This window comes from Adiantum capillus-veneris, chromosome 10, assembly GCF_014529385.1.
Source record: "Adiantum capillus-veneris isolate H3 chromosome 10, ASM1452938v2, whole genome shotgun sequence".
In the NCBI taxonomy this organism is placed as follows: Eukaryota; Viridiplantae; Streptophyta; class Polypodiopsida; order Polypodiales; family Pteridaceae; genus Adiantum; species Adiantum capillus-veneris.
Genome location: NC_140940.1, coordinates 141951536 through 141976930, shown reverse-complemented (window position 1 = coordinate 141976930; position 25395 = coordinate 141951536). Strand labels below are relative to the sequence as shown.

The 25395-nt window shown below is 39.4% G+C and overlaps 1 protein-coding gene across 12 annotated transcripts in view; it reads left to right on the top strand.

Annotated features, from left to right (window-relative positions):
- The first annotated feature begins 243 nt into the window (after positions 1–243).
- Positions 244–25395, top strand: part of LOC147449761 (uncharacterized) — a 34515-nt gene continuing 9363 nt past the window's right edge. For 3 of the 12 annotated variants that reach the window (XR_015189472.1, XR_015189470.1, XR_015189471.1), the window contains exons 1-3: positions 256–469; positions 606–720; positions 23795–23892. Coding sequence is in view for 4 of the 12 variants with exons in the window: in XM_086522118.1 (XP_086378244.1) it covers positions 2743–3228 (486 nt within the window). In the remaining 8 variants the exon portion in view is untranslated. Of the gene's footprint in view, positions 470–605; positions 721–822; positions 886–1356; positions 5192–6381; positions 6586–6877; positions 21065–23794; positions 23893–25395 lie in introns of those variants that run through there. The other 9 variants (XR_015189473.1, XR_015189475.1, XM_086522118.1 and 6 more) reach the window with 8 other exon arrangements.

Genomic DNA, 25395 nt, shown 5'->3' with positions numbered 1-25395 from the left:
CATGGGGGGTTGGATAAGCCATGCGCATTGCGCAGTGCCCACCTAGGTTCGAATCGTGCGAGCAGCCCCCCACGCCCCATTTTTTTGACCCCTCAAATCTCCTTGAGATTCGTGCGCACACCCTCAACCGTAGATCCCATCTCTTTGCTCCCGTGCCCTTTAGTGATGAGGCTAGGCGCCCCTAGGGTGGTGTTCTTTTTGAGGGCGGCGGCGTCGGGGGGGGGGGGGGGGGGGGGGGGGGGGTGTTTGGGTTTGTAGAGCGTTCTTTTGAGATAGGCTAGCCAATAACAAAATCTCAATTTTTGCTCCACCCAATCTACCCACGCAGAGCGATAAAGTCCAATTCACATCGGTCACAGGAAAGGGAAGCCTTTTGTTGAGCAGCCCTAGCGCTAGAAGTGAGCAGAAGGATGCGGAAGCTCATGGATCGTAGATGCGCGTCCAAGGAAAGCAGTCGTTAGCTCTGCAGGCAACTCACGAGCCTTGGCCTCCTCTTCTTTTTTTGTTTTCTTCTGTCTCACGAATTAACGGGCTGTTGTTTGTGTGTGTGTGTGTGTGTGTGTGTGTCGTGTGTGTGTCTGTGTGTGAATATGGCACTGGCCCAGCACTGACCCAACTCTCAGATCTAGATCTGCGGGAAATTGTTACGTTGTTGTCGAGATAGCGCGGCGGCAAATGTGGACGTTTCCATCGTAAATTGAAAGCTCTTCCAGCTTCCAGGTAAGTCCTCAACCCTGATAATCAGAACATGTATGGGTTGTTACCTCTATAAGCAGCTAGCTGTCAACGATACTCAATGATTGTGGAGGCAGGCTGTCTCTTGAGATAGCGCGGCGGCAAATGTGGACGTTTCCATCGTAAATTGAAAGCTCTTCCAGCTTCCAGGTAAGTCCTCAACCCTGATAATCAGAACATGTATGGGTTGTTACCTCTATAAGCAGCTAGCTGTCAACGATACTCAATGATTGTGGAGGCAGGCTGTCTCTTTCTAAGAAGAAGGCCGCATCTTGGAGGGCTACGTTTAGGGCTTCAGTCTGACATAGCCCTCTAAACAATAGGGCTCTAATTGTGTGTGCGGAAAGAAGAGGCCCAGCTTTCCTAAAGTTTAGTTATCACATGTGATGGGGAATCTCCCTCACCTCCACTGTTCCGGGCCGAAATAGGTGAGGCGGAGGCCAAGCCTGTTCCGTGTTCCGGAACAGTGGGGGTGAGGGAGATTCCCATCCGTCATGCCCAATCTTACATTTAATTGGCTAGAATTTTGTGTGCGTGATATGACTGGCTGGAATTTCCTCTAGGTGAATTCCATTGGTGGAATCTTGTTGACTGCACTGTTTTCGTTCTGTTCACTGTTAGAATGCTAATGCAATGGACGGTTGAGATTGCTTGATGCGCTGGAATACACAGGTCCAAGGCATGACGGGCCTCGAATGATTTCAAATAACAAGCCCTTGTGGATTAGTGCATAGTGCTATTGATGCCCATTGTTGAAGTTCAATATTGATGGGCCTTTCACAATTCTCACACTAGAGTTGTGTCATGTTTAAAACCAGCCTTTTTCCTTTTAAAACTCTAGAGCCATGACATAAAACTCATGACACTCATCCTTGTATTTTTATACGCTCCTATGACTATGTGTGTTATTTGTGTGGTTATACTCGCTTGTTGATGACTAAAATGAGTTTGTAACTTCATTTTTTTCGTATAGGTGAATTTGTATCTTTAATCTTAAGCAAAGATAGATATTGATTTATGTAAAGATTTTCTTGTGAAAATAGTCTAGAATGCTCTTGGATCTCGTATATTTCCTAGTCTACCTTACTTAGAAGATATATCTGTCGTATTACCATATGCACTCTTATTGTTTCCTTTATATTTTATCCCATTTTGTGGGTTTGGTGCGTTGTTTTGGGGGATCGGGGGAATGGTAAGAGCAATGCGTTGATGAGGGGTGATGTGGTTATCACTGACCAGAGAGAGAGAGAGAGAGAGAGAGAGAGAGGTATGTGGTGTGTGTACAATTGGTAGTGACGGGATGATGAGGAAGGTGATTCGTTGTGTAGCTTCCTTTGGTTCCATAGTTACTTAGAACGGGAAATTAGAATGGGGAACGTGGAACGACAACATGCATGAAATGCCATTCCTTGTTTCGAATACTTGTTACCATATACATGTGGTAGTGATGTGTGTGAACACACTAGGACCGTCGGGGCATTTTTTCCCTCTTTAGGAGGTTTTTTCCCATGCATTGTATATACGTCCATCACTCTAGGGCTATCTATCTTTCCATTGCACACTAAGTAACACACTCTCTATTGTGTGCCTTGAGCTTCCTTCGTCTTCTCCAAGCTGTGTGTTTCTCTGCAACCCTAATTCCAACAATTGGTATCAGAGTAGGTCATGTCTTCCCGGGCTTAGTCGTCAGCTACTCCAGCACACGCCTGCTCACTTTCTCCGACTTCAATGAGCTTTGGTGAGCGTTCGCAGGTCGACAAAAATTTTGGGATAGCTCGATGAGCTTGGTTCACTCAGAATTTTGATTTGAGCTCATTTCGGCCTCCGTTTCCACTACAGGCAGTACTGCACATGCTATTTCGTCATTTTGTGCAGAATTTGTGTCAGTGCTGTTTTCTACATAACAGGACCTTATAGTCTTCTACGGGTTGTGCTATATAGCACAGGTTGTTCTCGCTCCGTTTCTCCTATTTTCGGGCAGTTTTTACATCAGGTGCAACATTTACCATGGCTGACAACAACAACACAGATGTGTTCAAGATGTTTGCTGCTGAGGACAGGTTGGATGGGGACAACTACTCAATGTGGGCTTATATGATGCAACATGTTCTTGTGTTAAAGGGTGTCTGGAACATTGTGCAGGGCATTGATGTACGTCCTGGTTATGAGGATGTAGGCGATGTTGAGAATGTTGCAGGTCTTGTTGCAAGGATTGCAGCTGTTAGAGTTGTTTTGCCTACGGCAGAACAAGCTCGTTGGGATGTTAAGGATGCGCAGGCTCATGCATTGATTGCGGTGTCTGTGAAGCGCACCATTGTTTCTCACATCCGTTCAGCAAAATCTGCAAAACAGGCTTGGGATATTTTAGCAGGTCTTTATGCAAGCCGCAATGAGGCTAAAATTGCTTTGCTGCGTAGAGAGCTGGAGTCGAAGATTATGTATGAGGAAGATGATATGGACACTTTCCTTGCTAGTGTCAAAGGATATCAATGAGCAACTTATTTCTGCAAGTGAAGTCATTTTAGACAGTTCCCTTGTGCAGACTGTTCTTGATGCCTTACCAGATTCTTACCAGACTTTTGCTAGTACTTGGAGACTGATGACCCAAGGAAATCCTGAAGTTGTCAAGTTTGACGCATTATGCACATTGCTGTTGCAAGAGTCACTTTCCAGAAAAAACAGAACTAGGCAATGTGCAGTCGAATAGGCTTTTATTGCTTCTCAAAGAAAGGGTGGTAACAGTAATGCAGCCACTTCTTATGGTTCTGCTGCGAGTGGCAAAAATTCTGTTCCTAATGCTTTTGCTGGCAGCACTTCGTCTGGCAATTCTGGTGATAAGGGCAAAAAGAAGATGCGTTGCCATTATTGTAAAGCCAATGATCACTTGATCAAGTCGTGTCCTAAGTTGAAGGTCAAAGAGGCTAAGAAGAAAGAGGGTGGTTCCATTGCAAATGCTGGTTCCACTACAAATGCAACCATTGTTGAGTCTTCTGTGAAAGGAGACTACGTTGTTGATGTTGATGGAGAATGGGCTTTTAGCGCAGAGTGCACTTACAATCCTGCTGTCCATGATGCATGCTTGTTAGTTGCTGCAGATTCACATGTGGTATTCTGACAATGGTGCTACAAAGCACATTACCTCACATCGTGAATTGTTTACCTCTCTCGAGCCAGTCCCTGATGGGAATTCAGTCACTTTTGCCAACAACGCCTCTTATCCAGTTTAGGGAGTTGGAAAGATTGTGCTCACTCCTGCTAATGGCAGTTCCTTTACACTTGTTGATGCACTTTATGTACCTGGGATCAAGAAGAATCTCTTGTCTGTATCCGCACTTGCTAGACTTGGACTTGTAGTCAAATTTGTGGATGACAGATATACAGTTCATGATCTCAGTTTTGGTGATGAAATTGTTGCATCTGGGCTTTTGTGCCGTGGGCTGTATAAGCTCACTTTGTATGACAAGTGTGGACAAAATTTTGCAAATGCTGTTGCAGATTCAAGGGCTATTTCAGATGCAAAACTTTGGCATGCACGTTTTTGTTATCTGAATTTTGCAAGTTTGCTGCGTTTGCAAAAGTCTGATGTGATTGTGCGTGTTACTTGTGCCGAAGTTTGTGGTTATACTCGCTTGTTGATGACTAAAAACTTCATTTTTTTCGTATAAGTGAATTTGTATCTTAAATTTCAATCAAAGATAGATATTGATTTGTGTAAAGTTGTGAAAACAGTCTAGAATGCTCTTTGATCTCGTATATTTCCTAGTCTACCTTACTTAGAAGATATATCCATCGTATTTTTATATGCACTCTTAATGTTTCGTTTAGTATTTTATTCCATTTTGTGGGTTTGCTGCGTTCTTTTTTGGGGGATCGGGGAGATGGTAAGAGCAATGTGCTGATGAGGGGTGATGTGGTTATCAATGACCCGAGAGAGAGAGAGAGAGAGAGAGAGAGAGAGGTGTATGTGGTGTTTGTAGTGTGCACAATTGGTAGTGGCCGGATGATGAGGAAGGTGATTCGGTGTGTGTTTTCCTTTGGGTCGTGTAATTAGTGTACTACCTCCCTTGGAGGCACATGGTGGGTTGTATGTCAATCCTCCCAAATGGGCCATTGGCCTATCTTGTTTTTGTTAGCAAGGAAGTGTTGCCTTAGCCAAAGTCAATGATAGTCTTACTTTGGAGAAGGCTGTTTGTTTGCTCTAAACTACATCATTTCTTTCTGTGTATTTTATTAATTGAAGTCTCTTGCAAAGAATATCTCTAAGGCTAGAGTTCTCCATGATCATGTGTCTTGATATTAAACAACATGAATAGACCATCCCAATTACCTACCTACTAAAGTGATAGTGCACATCGATATGTTTCGTGTAAGCATGAAACACGACATTCTTAGCTAGGCTTAGCACTTTGACTATCACATTGTACCTTTGGTGTTCTAATAGGCATACCAAAATCCTTGATCATCGAGAACACCAAGAAACTACACCACTAGCAAGAGTAAATACATATCTGTTGGTAAACTTACGACTATCTAGATTATCAGCCATGTCAGCATCACAATAACCCTATACAAGTGGATTAGTGCTTCCATAACATATACATGTGTCCATTGTACCTTTGATGTACCGGAGCATGCATTTTCATTGCCTTCCAATGTGCCTTCCTAGGGTTAGAAGTTGAAGCATATGGGCCATCCTTCATTGTGTTGGCTAAATCTCTTTTTGGGCCATTAACTTTGCTAAGCTTCAAGGGTGAAGCCATAGGTAACTCAAGCGGCTTAGTAATCCTACATATGAAACCTTTCAAGCACCTTGTTGAGGTACGTTTTTTGAGATAGATGAAGTTTTTTCAGTTTTCCATCACGTACTTAAAATGTGTTCAATTGGTCCCAAATCCTTCATAGAGAAGGCTAATTTCAGCTCTTGTTTCAAGACACATATTACTTCCTTGTCCTTGGTAGCAAGGAGCATATCATCCACATAATGTAATCATAAAACTTTGTTTGAAAATGGAGTGGGCTCTAGAATTTGTTTCAACAATAGGAACACAATTGGATTGAATGTCAACTCTACACTCTTTACTTGCTTCTATCCTTGCGTCTTTATTGTGAGCAAGACATAGTAGTGCATATTATAACCTCTTATATGGTAGGAAGGATGTCTTTTCTTGGTTTACCTTGGGTTGGCAAAAGTGCTAAAAGTACGAAGTGGGTAACTTAGGAAGTTTTAAAGATGAAGGTCTATAACTACTACACTATGCAACCATAAAACTTTTCATGTTTTAAGAGTGGAGTTGTGAAAAGATTATGGATCATAGTTTCCAATGTACCAGGAGAGCTTTAAGTTTTCAATAATTGAGTTGGATTTCTTTTAACATCAAGAAGATGTTTTGACCTTTCTATTTATGTTACTCTCTAGATGCCTTGCTTGCATCTCTATCTATGCTTTGTGCACAAGCATGGTAATAGTGTATATCATCACCTTATCACAACGATGCATAACCAGCTTAGTACGATAAGGTCTACACTTTTGTTCATGTATATACGATAAGGTCTACACTTTTGTTCATGTATATTTTCACACCATTTTCACCTCAAAATGTTAGAAATGAATGGAAAATAAGATTGTTTAATTGTTCATTTTTACAGGAGTTTTGACCATTATGCTAAACTGAAGGACATGGGGCAAAATTGAAGTTGTGACCTAAAATCATGCATTCCTTGATCTCTTTCTCCAAATTGCAAAAGCATGTTCTTTGAGAGAATGACGAGGCTATTATCTTCAGCCTTTTTCGTGTATAAACAATGACCTGCTTAAATTCTCTTACCTCCTAAGAGATAATTTGAATGCAACTAATGTGTATATTTTTTCTTGTTCAATGCTTTTTTAAAGTTTATATTCCCCACTTGTTTGGAATGGCTTTCTTGCCTTTTGGCAATGGAACCAAAACCTAAGTTCTATTCTCCTGCGACGATTTCATCTCTTGTTGCATGGCAAGGTCCCATTTCCATTTCTTATTACATAACAAAGCCTCTTTGTATGTAAGTGGTTCCCCCACCTTGAGGAAATTAGTTAAGTGCCGGTTCATACCTCTGTCGAAGCTTTTTAAATGCACAGATCTTCTAACCCAATGGTGTGTTATAGGTAATGGATCTACATTGGCTGGAATGTCAACCAGCTCATTATCAACATTATGATCATCTTGAACAATTGGTTGTCTAGCATTTTTAGCAAAATGGTGCCCCACATTTTGATCTATGTTTGATTATCCAACATCTCCTAGTTGGATGAAAATGGATTGATCATCCATAATGTCATCAATGCGCATATGGATGGTCATGTTTGAATGTGACCTTACTTTTATCATCATGACCTTGTGTAGCATTCTTGAGAAATTTACCCTCATTGAACACTACACCCAGTAATGTAGTATCTTCCCATATTGTGGAATCCATACTCTAAAGCCCATCTCTTCCGCATCTCCATACCCCATGAAGATCCTTTTGAAAGACTTCATGTCAAGCTTTGTCCTCTTCTCTATAGGGGTATGAACAAAGCATTTGTAGCCAAACACATGTAAATGATCATATGAGACATGTTTCCAAATCTATCAATGATGGCATTTTTAGCATACTATTAGGAGAGTGGTTGCATATATCTACGGTGGCTTTCATTGCCTCTCCCTTGAACTATTGAGGGAGATGAAGAATGGGCAACATACATGGAAGCCTCTGACATTTGAAGGGGGATTGAAAGGCTGATATCCTTCCTCTTAATCCCTTCCTTTCCATAAAATTGCTTAAAAGCTGGCCTACGTATATATTCCCCTTCATGATTAGTATTTAAAACATTTCATTTTCTTAGCTATTTGGATAAAGACTACCAGCAAAAAATCTTTTAAGGCATCAAGAGATTCACATGTCTTTTAACAAATAGATCCACAATTTTCTAGTACAATTATCAATGAAAGTGAATAAATATTGTGCACCACAATAAGTTTTCACAGGCATAGTACATACATCAGAAAGCACTAGGTCAAGAGCATTACACTTACAAGACACTTGAATAATAAGAAGATTTCACTTGCTTTCCATAAATATAATCATTGAAAAATTCAAGCTTAGAGCTTTTCAAGCCGACCTTTCGAAGGAATGACAAAACTTGTAAGACCTTGTGGCTCATGTGTCCTAGGCGCTTATGCCCTAGGGATTTATGCCCAATTCTACATATGATTGTACTTCAGCCATCGCCAAAAACTTTTTTGGCATAGTTTTGGAGTGCAAGTAATGAAGTGTCCCTTTATTGCAACCCTTTACAATCAACTTAGAGCCTTTCTTCACTTCCCATAAACCATCACCAAAAGTGCTCACATAACCCCTTCTATCCAATTGTTCAACATAAGCTTTTTTAATGTGTGTAGTGCATACTTGACATCATGCAAAAGAAGCTCTTGGCTATTCTCTAAGACTGTACATTTCCTTTTCCTTCAATTTTACATGCATAATTGTTGCCCATATAAACATTACCAAGGCAACCAACGGTGGATGTAACAAAAGACTTCAATGAAGGTGTCACATGAAAAGATGTATCACTATCCATTGTTTGGGACTCTGACAAGCCATTAGGTATAGGAACTGACGCATCAATGACATCTTGTCAAATAATGAAAATGTCATGTACACCTGTCAAATGCATTGCATGAGACTTTTAACTACAACGATTATCTCATCGCATAGTTACCAGGAACGGGAAATCGGAACGGGGAACGGGGAATGGCAACATGCATGAAATGCCATTCCCTGTTTTGGATACTCATGTTTACAATACGGAACGGGGATTCAAAATGGGAAATTGGGATGGGAAAGGCGAACGGGGACTTGAAAATGGCCATTCCTTGTTACTATGTCTCGTCGTCGTTAGAAATCTCTTTGATCACTACACTTGATGCAATATGGGCCTTTTCAACTTCTTTGGAGGAGAAAGCATCTACGACATCCTTTTCCTTTTCGCCATCACCTTTCTTTCTCCCTTGTTCTTTCTTGAAGAACCTACAATCATGCTTTTTGTGGCCTTTCTTCCACATTAGTAGCATACATTATTTGCCCTTGCTTTTGCTATGACTTTTACCTCTATTGGTCGCATTATTCCTCTTTGCACTTCTACCACGTACATTTGTATGCACCACAACTTTCACCATTTTCCTTTCTCTTCATCTCTTCATTCAAGATGAAGGCTCTTACCCCATCAAATATAAAAGTAGGATTATTGGCTAAAGAGAACCAATGTTTTACATGCGTTTGTTGACAGTGTTATCAACAAAAAACTAGCTTTCAGCTTATCATCAAAGACTGCAATCAAGAATATTGCAATTGACTTAGCACACCTATGAAAGCATTCAAATGCTCAAAGGAGGGCTTACAATCATCTAATTGCATATTCACCAACTTTTGCATCAAATGCACTTTATTAATGAGTGTGGTATTCTCATAGGTGACTCTGAGCTTCTGCCATGTTTTATAGGTAGACTGCAAGACTTGAAATCGATGAGGATATTATCACACAACCATTTTAATGTAATCCATGGCCTTTTTACTGAGTCTAACCAATTCCTCATGTATAAAAGTATCAGGTTTACCATTTTCAAGTCATCTTCACAATCTGAAAACAAGGTATTCTGCATGCAATCCTTTTTTTTATAGATCAAAACCACTACCATCAAACTTGTTTATTCCAAAGAGGCTCTTGATCTTTGAACTAGTGGACATGAATTCAAGTATAGGTATTATAGAGAAAGACTAACAAAAATCACAAATAAAGAAGGTTTTATACTATTGTAAACAAAACCAACTACTTGTGCCAATTTGTTCAACAATAGACGCACCAAAACACGAGTTTTGATGCAAAACACTCCATAGTCGAAAATTCAGAATTGCATGTGTCAAAAAACAATCCAAAATTAATTGTTTTATTGGGCAAAAGTGCTATGGCGTTATCCACAATATAGATACATCATAGTACCAGAAAGGGACGTCAAAAAATTTGTTGAGAACCTAGTGAAATTCTGATACCAAGCTAATTTAGATGCACAATCAACAAAGTAAATGTGTATAGAGACTCCCACTACCTTTGTAGTACCAAAGCACTATGTGTATCCACCAAGAGCAAATAATATGCTCTTAGAAATACAATGTAGAAAACTCAACAATGCAAAAAAAGCGTTGAAAGTTGTGAAGTACACTGCAACAATGATTACATATAAAATCCTTGCCTTAGAGTAGTCCCACTTGATGGAGGAGTATAATATCTACTAGAGCCTACTGTATGGACCTATTTTTATGGTTGAAAATTGTCACAACATTAATAAAAAACTTGCTGCGACCTATCTTTGGGACTAGGGAAATTGTAAACCCTAAATGTGATGAGAAACACCTCCCCAAATTGAAAAACATAGCATGGAAGTATTGTAATGCAGCAACTCCAACCAACTTTGTTGCAAGAAATCTCAATCCAATACCACTTGAAGGGAGGAAAACGCATCCAAAACACCTACCACAAGGTGTGTATTTGGAGTACTTGCAACAGATATGCATGAGAGCAGAGCAGAGAGGGGTTGCAAAGTAGGAAAAAAATATTTTAGACTCAAGTTTAAAGATGTCCGTTTTACGTTTTAAGTTAGGGTATAATGTGTACACATTGAATAAATGAGCTTATACACTAGTGAGGTATAACTCAGGGGAGCCAGTGGGCCTTTATCACTAAAAACAATCACATGACAACATTATCTATGTCCTTGTGCTAATTACTAAATTTGATGCATCTTGGACAAGGTCCTTTCACAAGGCTCGTGAGTGGGTGAGTAATTCTATATCCACTTTCTATTTTCTTCCTCAATTTTGAGAATGCGTGGGTGTTCTAATTATTTTTCTTAGTTGCCCCCTACTGAAGATGGGATTGTTATGAAAGTTTTCCGACTAGTGTGGGATTGCTCTATAGATAGCTTCTAGTGGAGTCACCATTGGTGAATTTATATCCCAAGGGTTGGTTTATCTTGATCTATGTACGTAGGTAACCTTCTAACTCCATACACGACGTCCTTTTCTTTGTGGAGGCCATGCCTCTCCAACTACAAGGAAGGATAACACACCTTCGCACGCTTGCGCCTTAAGAACTTGACGTCTTAGATGAGGATTACACCAATGACCCCTATTTTTTTCATATTATGAAGAGCTTGCACTTGATGATTTGCGAGCAACGCTTTTAATGTTTTGTTTGGATTGTGAATGGCATGAATAGGCACAATTTTTTGGTTTTTTAATGAGTGTTGATGAGCTGCCATTCTAGATTATCAAACAAGTATACTTGGCTAGCCTCTTGATAGACATGCCTCTATTTGGGATTTCATTAGGGCATTGAACATTTCTATATATTTATCTATATAAGGAAGTCTAGCTATCCATCTAAAGGAAGCTTTGTCATTCGTTTTCTATCTATTTGTTATGTTGGCCTTTGACATCGAGAGTAGGCTCTTTCAACAAGTTTGTTGAGCTTGGGCTTAAAAGAGGCACAACGAATATGTTGACCACAATTTCCTGCATAGTGTTCATGTGATGGAGTTTGAACATGGAGGGAAAATCTCACTCCATAGAATTTCGACTTTGTTGCCTACTAAGATGATTCATAACAACCGTAGATGATGCTTAGAATATGGCATGCATGCACTTTAGATGTGTGAAGTAGTCTCATCTTATATCGACTACTTCTCCTTGGTGTGAGCCTAGTTGCCCTCTGATTTTTGGTTGGTCCCTTGCATTAGATACATCTCCTGTATCCCCTTTCTCATCTTTATCCTTTTCAAGTTTGGCATCTTGCCTTTGTTGTTGGAGCTCTAGAGATTTGTTGTTATGAATCCAATTGATTGGTGCTTTTTCTTATTGGAGATGCGGTACATCTGTTTTATGGGACTCCACTTTCAATGTTATTGCTTCATCATTATTGCTCTTCATAGTCTCCTCTTCGGAAGCTATTGTCAGGTCAAGATTGTTTGGCAGTTTCATCCTTAAGGTTTTTATTGAAGGGAGATGGTGATGAAGTGATATGTGGAGTAGAAAGTTGGGGACTTTCTTCCCTTCTCTTATTTTGAGCTCCATTTTTGATAGCTTTTGCTTGAGATTTTCTCTTTAATTATTTTCAAAGCTTTTCATAGTCTCCTCTTATGGACAAACTACTTTCTTGTAACTCTTTATTGCAAAATCACATCAGTAAAATCACCATATCGATTAATTTCTTAGTAGTCATCGAAATATAATAAGAACGAAATATATTATAATCGAATTATATAATATGGACGAAATATATTTCAATTGAATCATATATTGATCGAAATAAATTTTCCTATATTTGCATGAACCCTCGGGCCTTTCTTCATTGTGGGCTTCTTTATTTCACAAGTTGGCTTGAGTTTAACCTAGAGGTGAACTCTAAAACCCAACACCAAAAGTAAAATTTTTGTTTTTATTGAGCGTTTGGTTAGAAATCAAGCTTATTTTAGTGACAATAAAAAACTAAATTTGAGTTTAAATTTGATATTCAAATACATTGGTTAATATGTTTTCTTTAGAGTAACATAGTTAGAGTGAATTAAGTTAATGCTTACCATGTGTAGAAAAATTTATAGTTAGAAATAATTTAATTTAATTTAAATTAGTAGTTACTTCTTTGTGTAGAGCCATGCTCACACTTAAAAGTAACTCATGTATAATTATTCAGTAATTGTCTGCTAAGTGTGGAGCAAGCAAAATAGTTATCGCTTGCCTTTTGTAGAGTTTGACTCACATTTGGAAGTGATTAAGTAGGTAACATTATCTCTCACGTAGAGATTGACTCACATGTGAAAGTCATTCAAGTAGATTTAGGAGATTGCATGTTATTTGCAGAGTGTACTCACACTTGAAGGCTATATAGATGTAAATTAGGCGATCTTCATCATGTGTAGAGTGAAAGCTCACAATGAAAAATAATTTTTAAAATGTAAATAATAATACATTATGAAATGTTTGTGCTTATGTTTGTGGACATTGTAAATGTTTGTTGATTTTTAAATAAGGAAGCAATGGTGATGATTTGATTTTTAATAGAGTAGCAATGATTTTTATAGGTTGAGATAATCTGCGGTATAATGTTGATAGATGGTTTTGTTATGCTCTCAGACCTCTTTGTAATAGATAGTTTTGTTATGCTCACAGACCTCTTTGCAATATGGTGAAAGGATTTGAGTGGCGCTACGTAGATGAATTGATAGCACGAAAGACCTCATTGAGGTTTGAATGTGTAAGACTTGTGGCCACAAATTTAGCAGGAATGCACATAGGATAAAAGAACATGTATTCATAATATCTGAAAATGTGCTAGCAAGCAACCCCCCCCCCCCCCCCCCCCCCCGACTTCCAATGATTCTTGAAACTGGGAACCCGACTTCCAATGATTCTTGAAACTGGGAAATTGACTTCCAATGATACTCGACTTGGTTGATGCTTCTACTTTATCAAATATTAGGTAAGAAGCCTTTTGTGACTATTTCGCCCTTTTGATCAAGAACCAATTTAGGTTCCAATGGATTGTAACAGTTGGTATCCTCAAAACTTGGACTTCCTCTAGATGAACAACTTGTTCATCCTATTGTCGAACTGCTCCTACAAACAGCTAATGTGGAACACAGGATGGACTGTAATGTTGAGGGTAGGTTCAATTTTCTTTCTAATTAGTTGTGATGGTTGCCTAGCTTTTATTCAGTTGTCTTCTGCCATTTTGGAAATGGTTGCTCTGTTTAGTTGAATTTCAATAGAACCCAATTACCTTCTTTGAACTCTACATGCTTTTTTCTACCGTCGGCTTGTTTCCTTTGTCTTTGTTTGGTGGTTTGACAATAGCGTGCACCTTCTTGATCACCGATTTTGGATCCAAAGAAATCTATCGGTATCAAAAATTTCATCTTTCGGGCAAAGGTGACAAGTTAATATGTTATATTATCTCAACGAAAGCTTTATCAATAGGTAATATATTGTGTTGGCAATAAGCCCAGTCTTTTGTGTGCTATACTTTTTCTTTTAGCACACTATGCATGACTCAAATTTCAAAGTGATGGCTAATAGAAGAACCTTTCGAATGCTTTCATGGTTGCTGCCTTTTCATGGTGACCTCCACATGGAGGTTGATGGCAATCTTTCAACACCTTACTTTTGTGAAAGTCGACAATGCGGAAGCGTAGTTTTGGAGAGAAGGCATGCGAGAGAGAAAAAAGAAGAGTTTCTCCAAACCACAACTTGGCAATAAATTGATAATTATACAAAGAGGGTAAAGGTCTGTATTTATACTTCATGGGAATCCTTAAGTACCCTCTCTCCAGATTTGCCTGATCCACATTCTTGTCAAATTAGTAAAATTAATACACAAAAAATGAAATAAGTAGGTGCTACGATTCTTTTTAAAAAAAGAAAGAGGAAAATCAAGTGAGATTCTCCTCTTGGGCCGTGAACGTGCAAATTAAGATGGCTGCATTACAATGGGGGAGAGAGAGAGAGAGAGAGAGAGAGAGAGAGAGAGAGAGAGAGAGAGAGAGAGAGTTAGTTTATAGATGAATTGCAATGTGCCTACAACTGCGTGAGCATTCGCTTGGATGGTGTACAATTTGCCTTGCTAAGGTTCAAATCCTCCTCCTCTCTTTTGTAAAGGTAAGAGGGTCCAAATTCGGAGGAGTCAAAGATGGGATCACACGGATTCTTGATAACTAATGAATAAAATAAGAAGAGAGCGAGTAGGTGGAGCGAGTATGACAGTGGGCATTGGGCATCCACTTGAGATGCATAAACTTCAACACCCTCTTTCCAGCTCATAGTGGACATATGTAGGAAGACCAAGTCGATGAAATAGCTACCATGGACACCCACCACGGGTTGGGATACTAGATACACCTAAGATTTTCTCCACCAACTTGTCACCAAACAGACTGCACACTGGTGGCCTCTTAGAAAGTTGAGCTATAGAGTAAACTACGTTCAAGAATCCCCCATTCATTAAGTATGAACACATCACCTAAAATTTGAAACACACCATGTACATTATCCTACCAACAACAATGGATTTCCTGATTGGATCCAAAGTGTTTTTTGTGTACGCTATGTTGGTTTCCTGCTAGATGCAATGTGCTATTGACACACGGGTCCAAATCAAGAGCTTGTTTTTCCCTCGTTTGTTGCTCAGTGTCTCTCTTTGGTTGAAGCATGTTGTGGTATTCTCCTCCGGCTAGAAATATAGAACAGAGGCCACTATGGCCGCTGTCACGTCTGCCATGGAGATTTCCTAGGTGAAATCACTGTCTCTACAATGCTTGTCAAGCTTGTCTTTCCCTTGGTCATGTTCCTAGCTCTTTTGTTTGCCATTCGCTTTGTAATTTCGAGACAAATAAATTGCCAACTTAGAACTCCGATTATGTCAAGGGAGAACTTCGATTGCGTCGAGGCAGGTAATTGAGCACTAGGCAATGAACTTTCCACTGTTGCCGGTTGATCACCACTGGTGAAACATGGGGGACTCCATGTAGTTTCACTACCACGCGTCTTGATCACATGTGCCTCCAAAAACCTTTGTGGATATCAGTTGTGAATGGACTAGCCATAGCCACAAAATCGCCTTGTTTGACCTTGATTTATATGCTTCAGTGTATGGACGTTCTCCCTTTTTTTGCATTTCAAGATGTTTCCCTGAAGTCCTTTTCATAGCATCTGAAAGGGCAGCCCATTGGAATTACGTTTCAGAATGCTATCTATGTCAGTACTTTATGTCGTCTCAAGATGCGAGAAGGGCAACGTTGTCTCCAAAGGATCTCTAGAGAAGCACAGCCCAAGGCATTTCAAAATACTGGTTTTAAGAGGCTATAAAATTGTGGTCGCTTTAACGGTCCATGATGTTTGAATTTGTTCTACAAAAACTACCCCATGTCCGCATGAAACTATGCTAGTGAAGCCCACAAGCACCTGATTGTAGAGAGTCGGTGCTGGAGCGTTTCAAAATAATGGAAAAAACTTGTCAGTCGCTAAGGGCGGGTTCAGACTGCTTGTTGTCTCCCCGAGTCTGGACTCTGCAGGCGCACCAGTTCACGCTGCAGTTTTTGCAGCTGCAAAACAGCAAGCAGCAGCAGGGCCTGCTTGGTTAGATCGAATGGCTGCCCACCCTCCTGATTTCGTGATCAAGCCTCGCCCATGACGCCCGCTGAAAAGTGCAGTGACGTCCGAGGGGGTGAAGCCGCCCGCAAGGAGGTTGGGTTCGGAAACGCTTTTCATTTTTTGCAGCCTATCAATGCTTCCCGTGCAGGTCACAGCGACTCCGCAGTCTGAACCCAGCCTAAAACGCCTTAACACAGTTGGAGGCTAAATGACATGATTTGTGGGCATTTCAAAACGGTAAGCAATGACTGATGATTTGTGGGCATTTCTTCCTGGCCCGTGAATCCTCCCAAGATCAAACATCTACCTGCTTTGATACCATGTCAAAGTTGTCGATGTGGAACCGTAGAGAGAGAGAGAGAGAGAGTAATTATACAATGGTGGTAGGTGTATCTATATACTCAATATGGAGGTCCTTAAGTACCGCCCCGTAAGGTTTTCTTGCCCCACAATGTCAAGCAAGTAAATAAATCTCGAAAAGACAAAATAAGCAGGGTGCCGGTAACATTGGGAATTCACTTAAGATGCATGTAAACTTTAACTTCTTACTGGAAGAGTGACACTAAGGCGGTTATTAATTAGAAGATAACTTTCTTTCATTGAGTAATTAGGATGAGGTTCATAGACAAAACAGAAGAAGCTCCGAAAAATGAAGCAGGGTGAGGATCAGAGGAAAGCGTGAAGAGGACGAGCGTGGATGAGGAGGGAGTGAATGGCCATACAAGCATCAATCCATCATCGCGTCCTCCCTCGTAGTACTCAACCCGTGCCTCTTGTCCTGGGGTGCCCCCCCTCCCCCCCAAAACCACTCTGAGGAGGAGGTGATGGAACTCCAAGATGCCCTAAGTGATGCATTGGTGCATAGTGGTGTACAACCTCTGGTGCACATTTCCCCACTCAGGCCTGTAAGGGATTCTATTCGAAAATTCCTTCACCTTCAAAAGGTTGTCTATAAGAATCTCTCCAATGCGTATTGCTTTCATTGCATGAAGCAATGCCACTTCATAAAAGACTGCCCACAACTTAAACCCTTACCCACTCAAGAAGTAGCTCCAAACCCTCTTCTGAAGGCTTTCAAATTGTCTCAAAGAAAAACTATGTTAAAGGCACCAAAACCTCTACCGGGTTCAAAAACTCTTTTAGCCCCCTTTGGGAAAAATGTTTTTGAGCCCTTCAACTATGACATCCCAAAGAAAGGGGGATATCACGTAACAAGTGGTGAAAAGCAAGCAAGGGACAAACATCGAGCAAAGAAAATAGAGAGATGGATATTTTAATCCCATTTGAAGGGTTCTTGATTTTTTTTTTTCCATACATTCATTCATAAAAATTTATTACTTATACATAGTCTCTACATGCAAATTTTTTCTCTTGTACAATACATCTACATGTATGCATTACATTAAATGGTTGTTTTTTTTTAGGGCCAAATTGTACCTAAAGCAATTGAAGATTTAAAAAAAGCACCTATTTTCAAAGTGGCTACTAGCTTTTTCAAGATTTGCTAAGCTCTTTTTGTTATGCTATTAAAAAATGAGTAGTGAACATAGGTTTAGGAGAAAGAGAGAGAATCTATATTCTCAACAAACTTTTACAAATAAACTTTCTTGATTCAAACTAGGAATCGTGCTATGCCTCCTTAATGAATTGTGCTATGTTTGACTAACACTTCATATCGAGTTCCTTTCATTTCCTTCTCCCAAGTAGCCATGAATGCAGCGTGGTGCTTAAATGCAATCCATGAAACTCATGCATTCATCGAAATTTTGGTTTGACTTCAACACTAATATATTTTTACGCTTGTCTTGAACTACAAAGCTATTCAATTTAGTTGAAAGTACAATTGTGTTTCCTTGCGTACATTGTACGTGTGGTAGTACACAATAGTATCTCACATCATATTCTTATCTATGTACATGGAGAAACAACCTGTGTTCATCACTATGACTCTTACACATTCACAACATTTTACCATGCCCCAAACAAGATCTAGAAAATAAGAGAGACAGTTTAATGTGTGAGAGAGAAAGAGCAAACATAAAAATTTTTAGAAAAGTCGGTAGGACTTTTAAGAAGTATTAAAAGTCATACTATATAAATTTTTCTTACAACCTAATTATTATATCAAATTTATCAATTGTTTTATTGCATCTTTTAAAGCTAAGCTTACTAGCGATCATAAAGAGGCAACATGAGAAGAGTATCTTTAAAAATTCTTAAAGACACCAAAAACAGAATTGATGCAAGTATGTAAAAACAAAGTAGATAAAGTAGATTTTAAGAATAATAATTTGTTGACAATGTTGAATTTGAGAAAAAATATAAATATCACTCCTTGAAAATGTCATAAATTATTGGAAATTACAAAATATGCTTTGTTCTTCACTCCTAAAAAAAACATAAATTGTTGGCAATTACAAAAAGGATTTGCAAGGCTTGTTAAATGAGATGATGGTAATAGATTTAATAATCATGCGGTCTGGTTTTGCATGTACAGTTGCTATCATCTTTTGTTAGCTTTATCGCAAAACTTTTTCTAGAAGAGGCAAACTACTTATGGCAATGAATTTAAGGGAAAAATCTTATTGTCTCTAGCCATAGACATGTATATATTTTAGCAAAGATGGGAAATACACCTAAAACAACAAAGTATAGCTTCTTTTTTCCAACTAAGACGTAATAACGATAGTGGTGATTCTATCCATGGAGAACAAGAACCCGAAAGCTTAGTAATGAGAGCGATGATACTTATGTCCATGGACAAGAGGAACTATGAAACTTAAAAATCCTTACTTCCAAAAAAAGCATCTAGTTTGACTTCATGCAAAAGATGAAAAAAACCATTTTTTGTTGGCTTGACTATAAAAAAATCCTAATCTTTTTTTAAACGCTATCACTACCACAGTAGCACATTCCCCATGTTCTACCTTCGTTCTTCCAAGATGGGCTTGCTATTGAGCTTGTTAGTCTCTGGAAAAAAATATTATTTACGTCGTCTTGACCACACCCATTCCCTAAGTGATTGAATTCCCTTCACACCCTTGGTTTTATGTACCAACGAACTGAGCAACTACCTCTAAGAGACTCTCATCTTAAGCGTGGCCTCAATATACATATATTGGAATCATAATTTATTTTCACCCGGCCATTGATTCCATGGGTAGCCTTGTTGGTGCGAATGAAAACTAGTCTTGAGCTTTGAGGGGGTTTCATCTCATGGGCCCTTTTCAACTTGCGTTTGGGAACGCAAGCTGGTGGGACCCGGTGAGGATAAGCCCTCTTCTCTCTTTTTGAAATCCTATTGTGGGGATATACCCTGAGCACCCCCGCCTCTTAGCCAGTCCACCCTTTGCTCTGTTGAAGGGGGAGGTCAAGGTCGAGTCTAGCCACAAGGACCACCTCTTATCCATCCATGCTGCTTTACTCAACAAGCACTTCCTTCTCATCAGCTTGCATGATTGTGGAATTAGCCAGCTGTACATTCTTTCTCCGCAAAATGACAATGTCTTGGTTTGATTTCATTGGCATCGACACATCCGTAGGGCTTTGGCTTGTGCTTAGAGATATTGCACTCCCTTGGCTTGGTGGAAGCTTTTTGCGCAAGAATTCATTGACAGATGTTTAGATCAGAGACAAACAGGTCCTTCTCAAGTGCCCTGGACATGGGGGAGGGTCCTTACTTAGTCAAGCACTTATGGAGCAGAGTATGGGATACACAGACCATCTGCAGTTAGCGATATTTCTTATTGCGCTTGATGCATTTGATAAATCATGATTTCCAAAAGCCTATTGTTTACTGGATGCAGTGGAATGGAGCATGATGATAGAAATGGTGAGGGCGCTACTGGAGAGGGTGAGTTGTTTTAGAGTGCCAAGAGGAGGATGATGGCACTTGCAGTAGCTGAGGTAAGCCTAGCTTTGATTCTCTGTTTGTGCAGTAGCACCCTTCACTCCTCCCATTCTCGTCCCAATACCTCCCTCACCTCAATGTTTCATTGAGCAAACCCTATTGATAGCATTCTCCCTGCTTTATAAACCTAGCTTCACCAGTCCCTACCTACTTGCATTTCAAAATGCAAGCTAGGAGGGGCCCGTGAGACCAAACCTATGAAAACTTTTTATTATCAACTCTGACACCATTTAAATTTAATTAAGGAGCCCGCATTCTCCCTGCTTTAATACGCATATCTTCACCATGCCCTACCAACTTGCGAGTTTGGAGGGGCCTGTGAGACCAAACCTTTGATAACCTTCTTAGCATTATTGACAACAAAAGGCTAGCCCGGATCCTCCAATCTTATTGTGGAAGTACTAGTGCATTGTTGAATGATTACCATAACTAAGGCCAGGAAAAGGTTGGATCTGAATGCTTATTTTTGAGTTTCTCCTTGTTTACGCTCTTGCTTCAGCACTCTTTCAGGCTTCTGGATGAGGTCGATGAGAAACTCTGCTAACACTTTGTCAGACCATGTGGCTTCCAACTTTGTGCGAACCTTTGAAACAAGGGAAAAGTGCGTTAAAGTTTTCAAGTGCGTTGATGTGTCGTACCTTGTAGGCTTGTAGGGCCGTAGGCTTCTGCTCCATTTTGTGTGTGGCGTGCTCATTGCAAGCTTTAAAAGCGGTTGCGCCTCATTTTTGGCACTTTCTCCCTTGTTCAAATGAGCATGGCTTGACTTGGCAACGTACATCATCCATCACCTTATGATCAATGATTGTGATTTTTCCAAGTGGCTTCATTCTCTACCTTCATTTTAGGAAAAGGCCTTTGCTTAGGTAAGTACAGAGTTTTGTGATCATTAATGGCTTCAAGGCTACAAGCTTGCTCAAATCCGTGCCTTAGCATTTTGAGAGTGGCAATTTCACTACCCCTTGGAAAGGCAGTTTTTGTTGACCCTAATCGTGCCATGGCAATGCCTCACCTTTAACACATCAAGGAACTAAGGGAGACGAGTTTTATGTCATAGGATTAATCCCTCTAGACTCAAAGATCTAGCCAAAGGCTTGAATTCAACACCTACTAATTTCAAGTGGAATTGGGGGGAGAGAGAGAGAGAGAGAGAGAGAGAGAGAGAGAGAGAGAGAGAGAGAGAGAGAGAGAGAGAGAGAGAGAGAATCGCTTGGAAAGGAACTTATGCAGTTAAAGAACTTTACTCTACATGCCTAGATATTCCTACCATCTGTTGTTGTTGCTACTCTTGACTCATCTCCAAAGAAATTGATGAGCGGCATGTGCTTTTCCAACACCCTTGGGATAATCCATAAGCATGAATGAGAGTGGTCATCTTATCGAAGTCTATGTTGAGAGCTTTCTGGAAAAAAAAAGTGTTGAACCATTCATGCTTTATGCTATTCTTTCTATTGGCCCTCCATTTGTGGAGGACAATGGAAATATAATAAAATAGGACTCATTCACCTTAAACATAGCTCAAATATATCTATACCTAGACCAATCACTTAATGGTTTATGACAATTTCATGAGTGTTGATGTGTACACACTGCAAGAAGCTCTTGTATGTATGGTTGAAAGTATGAGCTTTTAAGAAAAACCTAGGTATTACTTTGGAGCTGAGAATGTTGCGAAGAACCAAATATATGTAAGTCAAGATGATTATGCCAATATAATGAGAAACTGTGAGACATTCATGAACCCTTAAGAACTCACAAACATTGACCTAAATCTGCCCAACAAGCCGTAAATTCAACAAAAATTACTATTATTGTGTGGGATGTCTCTATCACATAGGTTTATAGACCTAGTTTGAAGTTTAAGTATGGAGCATTTTAGTAAGACAAAGATAAAGATTTCTCCATGTGGATCTTGCAATGAACTTTTTTTCAAGGCTGCTTTGCTAGAGGCCATTTCTCGATGCATTCAGACAAGCACACTCGGAATGCAATACTAAAGATGTAGCTAGATCCCTTGTCATATTTTGGTGCTTACTCACCAAAACGTTGTTTACACAGTGGATTTTAAAGAACTTTATAAAACTCAAGTACATGTCACCAAAAAAATTATTGTGAGCCCTTTGCAGTGCTATGCAAGTCTTGATTGAGTCGCTTGAGTGGCTAAGGCTACTTTGGTCTTTGATGTATGGCTTGCCTTGAGTTGTGAGGAGAAAGCTTTGTTTTATGGCTGAACTAGGCCTTCTCTGGCTATGGTAAGGCAATAGAGGGTCTGATGAAATGGTAGAATGGAAAGATAAATACATATGGTCCCTCTTGCTATCTCAAAACAAACATCTTTGATATGCAAGGCAATTAATAGGATTATTGGGATGAGATATTCAAAAAACTTGTCACATCTACAACTTAAAAGGGAAATAAATAAGGTTCTAATTCTAAGGGATCCTAGAAACTCTCTCTCTCTCTCTCTCTCTCTCTCTCTCTCTCTCTCTCTCTCTCTCTCTCTCTCTCTCTCTCTCTCTCTCTCTCTCTCTCTCTCTCTCGTTCTCGTAATAGTTTCCTACGACGTTAAAATTCTCTTCTTCTTCGTCCCATCTCTATCCAAACAAGTTCTGTCGTTCTTTTATCAATAATGGATGCCGATAACAAAGCATAGCTTGTTCTATTTTCTTTTGTCATGGCATTTCTTGTTTGTGTTTTTTCTTCTATAATGGTCTAGTAATTCTTACCATGAGTTTTGAGTAACATATTTGGTAACCATTCAAAAAGCAATACTAAAAATTTCTAAATGATGGTTGTCAATGGTTGAGGATTGATGAATTCAAATAGGTAGCTCACTTGTATTCTATTAGCCAGGTTAGCTAGCCTTTTTACTAACCAAGTCATTCTGATACATCATAGCCATGCAACGATTATGATCAGTATAAAACCTTGGGATCTTACTTGACTTCTTACCCTTGCTCTCATTTAATAGCTCGTTGCCCGCTCGTTGATTGATAGTACCCCATCCAAGAGGAACACCTTAAAGCTGGTGCTGAGACACCTAGACCCCATGATAACCCAGTTGACAAATCAAGAGGAATGTCCTCCTCTTTTTCTTCTGAAGATGAAGGAGAAACTATTTCTAACTTATAAGAAACTATTTTTAGGCAAGAAGATAATGAGGATGAACAATTTGCAAAACAGCTTGAGGATCATGATCAAGCTTTCAAGAATGAGTCTGCTACATTCCCTGACCAATCAATAGACATCTTTATGACACAAGCAGAAGAAGGAAGTCTCCCAATGCCTAAATTTAGTAAACCAAAAAGGAAAAAGGAAAACTCAAAATGATCCAAATATAGTCTTAGTGTCCCTTGCGAAACCCTTAAAAAATAGTTAAAATTGAAGTGCCCAAGTTTGAAGGGCTTTACTTGAACTGTAAAGCCCTAACTAATCCCATCAGAGCTCAAATTATTAAAACCTGTATGTTGGGATCTACTTTTCAAGCTGACTTTTGTTGCTTATAGGAGATCAAAACTACTATCCATCAGATGATGAATAACCTTTTGAGATTGGGAAGTAACTACCCCTGGTTCAGTAGAGAACATCCATATGGTAAGAGGGGGCATAACTATTTCTATCTCTCATCATTATAAGCATTGTGTTCTCAGGTGAGCAAAGTAGCTAATGGAAGTTGGATTGCCATTTCATTGTTAAGTCCCTTTAACTATACTGTCATTTCTATCTATGCCTCTAATTCCACTTCTGAAAGGACTGACTTGTGGCAAGATTTGTCTAACCTCCACAAGCATTGCATTTTGTTGGGTGATTTTAACATGGTTGAAGACATCAGTGATAGATGGTTTCAAAAACGTAAAATTGTTAATAGTTCAGAGAAGGACTCCTGGTTCAACCTAGTCAATTCATTATGCCTTATGGATAATTTTATCGATACAGGAACTACTTGGTCAAAAAAACAATATGGTGATTGCTACAAGGGTGCTAGACTTGACAAAGCGTACATGTCTTCAAACTTGTTGCAAGATCATTGACGGGTAAGCTGCTTCAAAGACTCTTTCCTTCATTGGTCAGATCGTATGCCTGTGATTTTAGAACTACAAGGGGAGGAATGTATGTTCAGAGCTCATTGGCCTCACATGGATCAAACTCTATTTGGTTTACAAGCTTTTAAATTGAAAAGTAAAGTTATATTTGAAAGGGCTTTCAGTCAGCTTACTTCTGCTTTTAAATCTTGGGATGTAGCTGTCAAGGAAACTCAGTACATTATGGGAGTTTTTAAAAATAAATATAGGGAAATTAGGGCAGAGAGAAGTATGATGATAGGGGCCTAGATAGAGGATATGGAATCCATTACTCCTCTCAATTGCCCTCCCCCTCCTAGTGCTTAGAGAAAAGTTGAAACAAGAAGTTCTTGTTGTTAGGGCTTCCATCCCCACTGGACAAGAGACTACTGGGTTGGGAAGATAGATAGACCTGATAAAAACATGTTTGCCTTGCTTAAAAAAAGGTAAAAATTTTATCCCCTTTTTGAAGAATAATGATGGTACAATGGTGTCTACACACTCTCAGAATCTTCAAGTGGTTAAAGATTGTTATATGAATATTTTCTCCAACCCCCCTCAAAGAGGGGCTGACTAGACTCTTGCCAGGGCTAAAATAGCCAGAATAAGGGGGAAAACTACATGCCAACATGTGGCCAAAGTATTGAATCAGCTATCTCACACAGGGGGAACTTAGAGAAACTATTCTTTCCCTTTAAGGATGGTAAATCACCTGGCATTAATGGCATACCCAGTGAGTTCTTTATCAGTACCATGAGTTCCTAGTCCCATATCTCTTGTCTATATGGATGGAAGCCCTTAGAGTCAGTACTTTGTCTTCTTCCATAAATACTGGAGTGATTAAGCTCATTCATAAGAGGAGAGAGAAGGGCATAAGAAATTGAAGGATCAATACATGTCTGACTTCAATCTATCATATCTTTGCCCTTTCTCTAGCTACAAGAATTAGTCCCTTAATGGATCAAATCATTCTTTTTGAACAGAAAGCTTTATTAGAGACAGATTCATATTGGACTCCATCATCACCACTTGGGAAGCAATTGAATATGCTCAAGAGAGTGGTCAAGATTTTTTCTTCTTTAAATTAGATTTTGACAAAGCTTATAAGAGGATACAATGGGACTTCATTTTTCAATCATTATCTGATATGAGTTTTCAAAAGAAGTTTATTAGATTTGTCCACATCTTGTTTGGTAATGCCAAAGCCAGGATTGCCATCAATGGAGGTCTCATTGAACCCTTCACTTTGACTAACTACATCAGGCAAGGCTACCCTATCTCCCCCTTGTTATATGCTATTTGTTCTGATGCTATTGGATGGCTAATACTCTATCCCGTGAGAAGAAAAATCTTAAGAGGTATTGCCATACCAAATGACACTAAAAATTGCTAGCCACAATTTGCATATGACACAAATATGTCACAATGAGAAATGATGTTCAGTCTTTATCAACCTTTTGGGAGTGCCTGTAAACT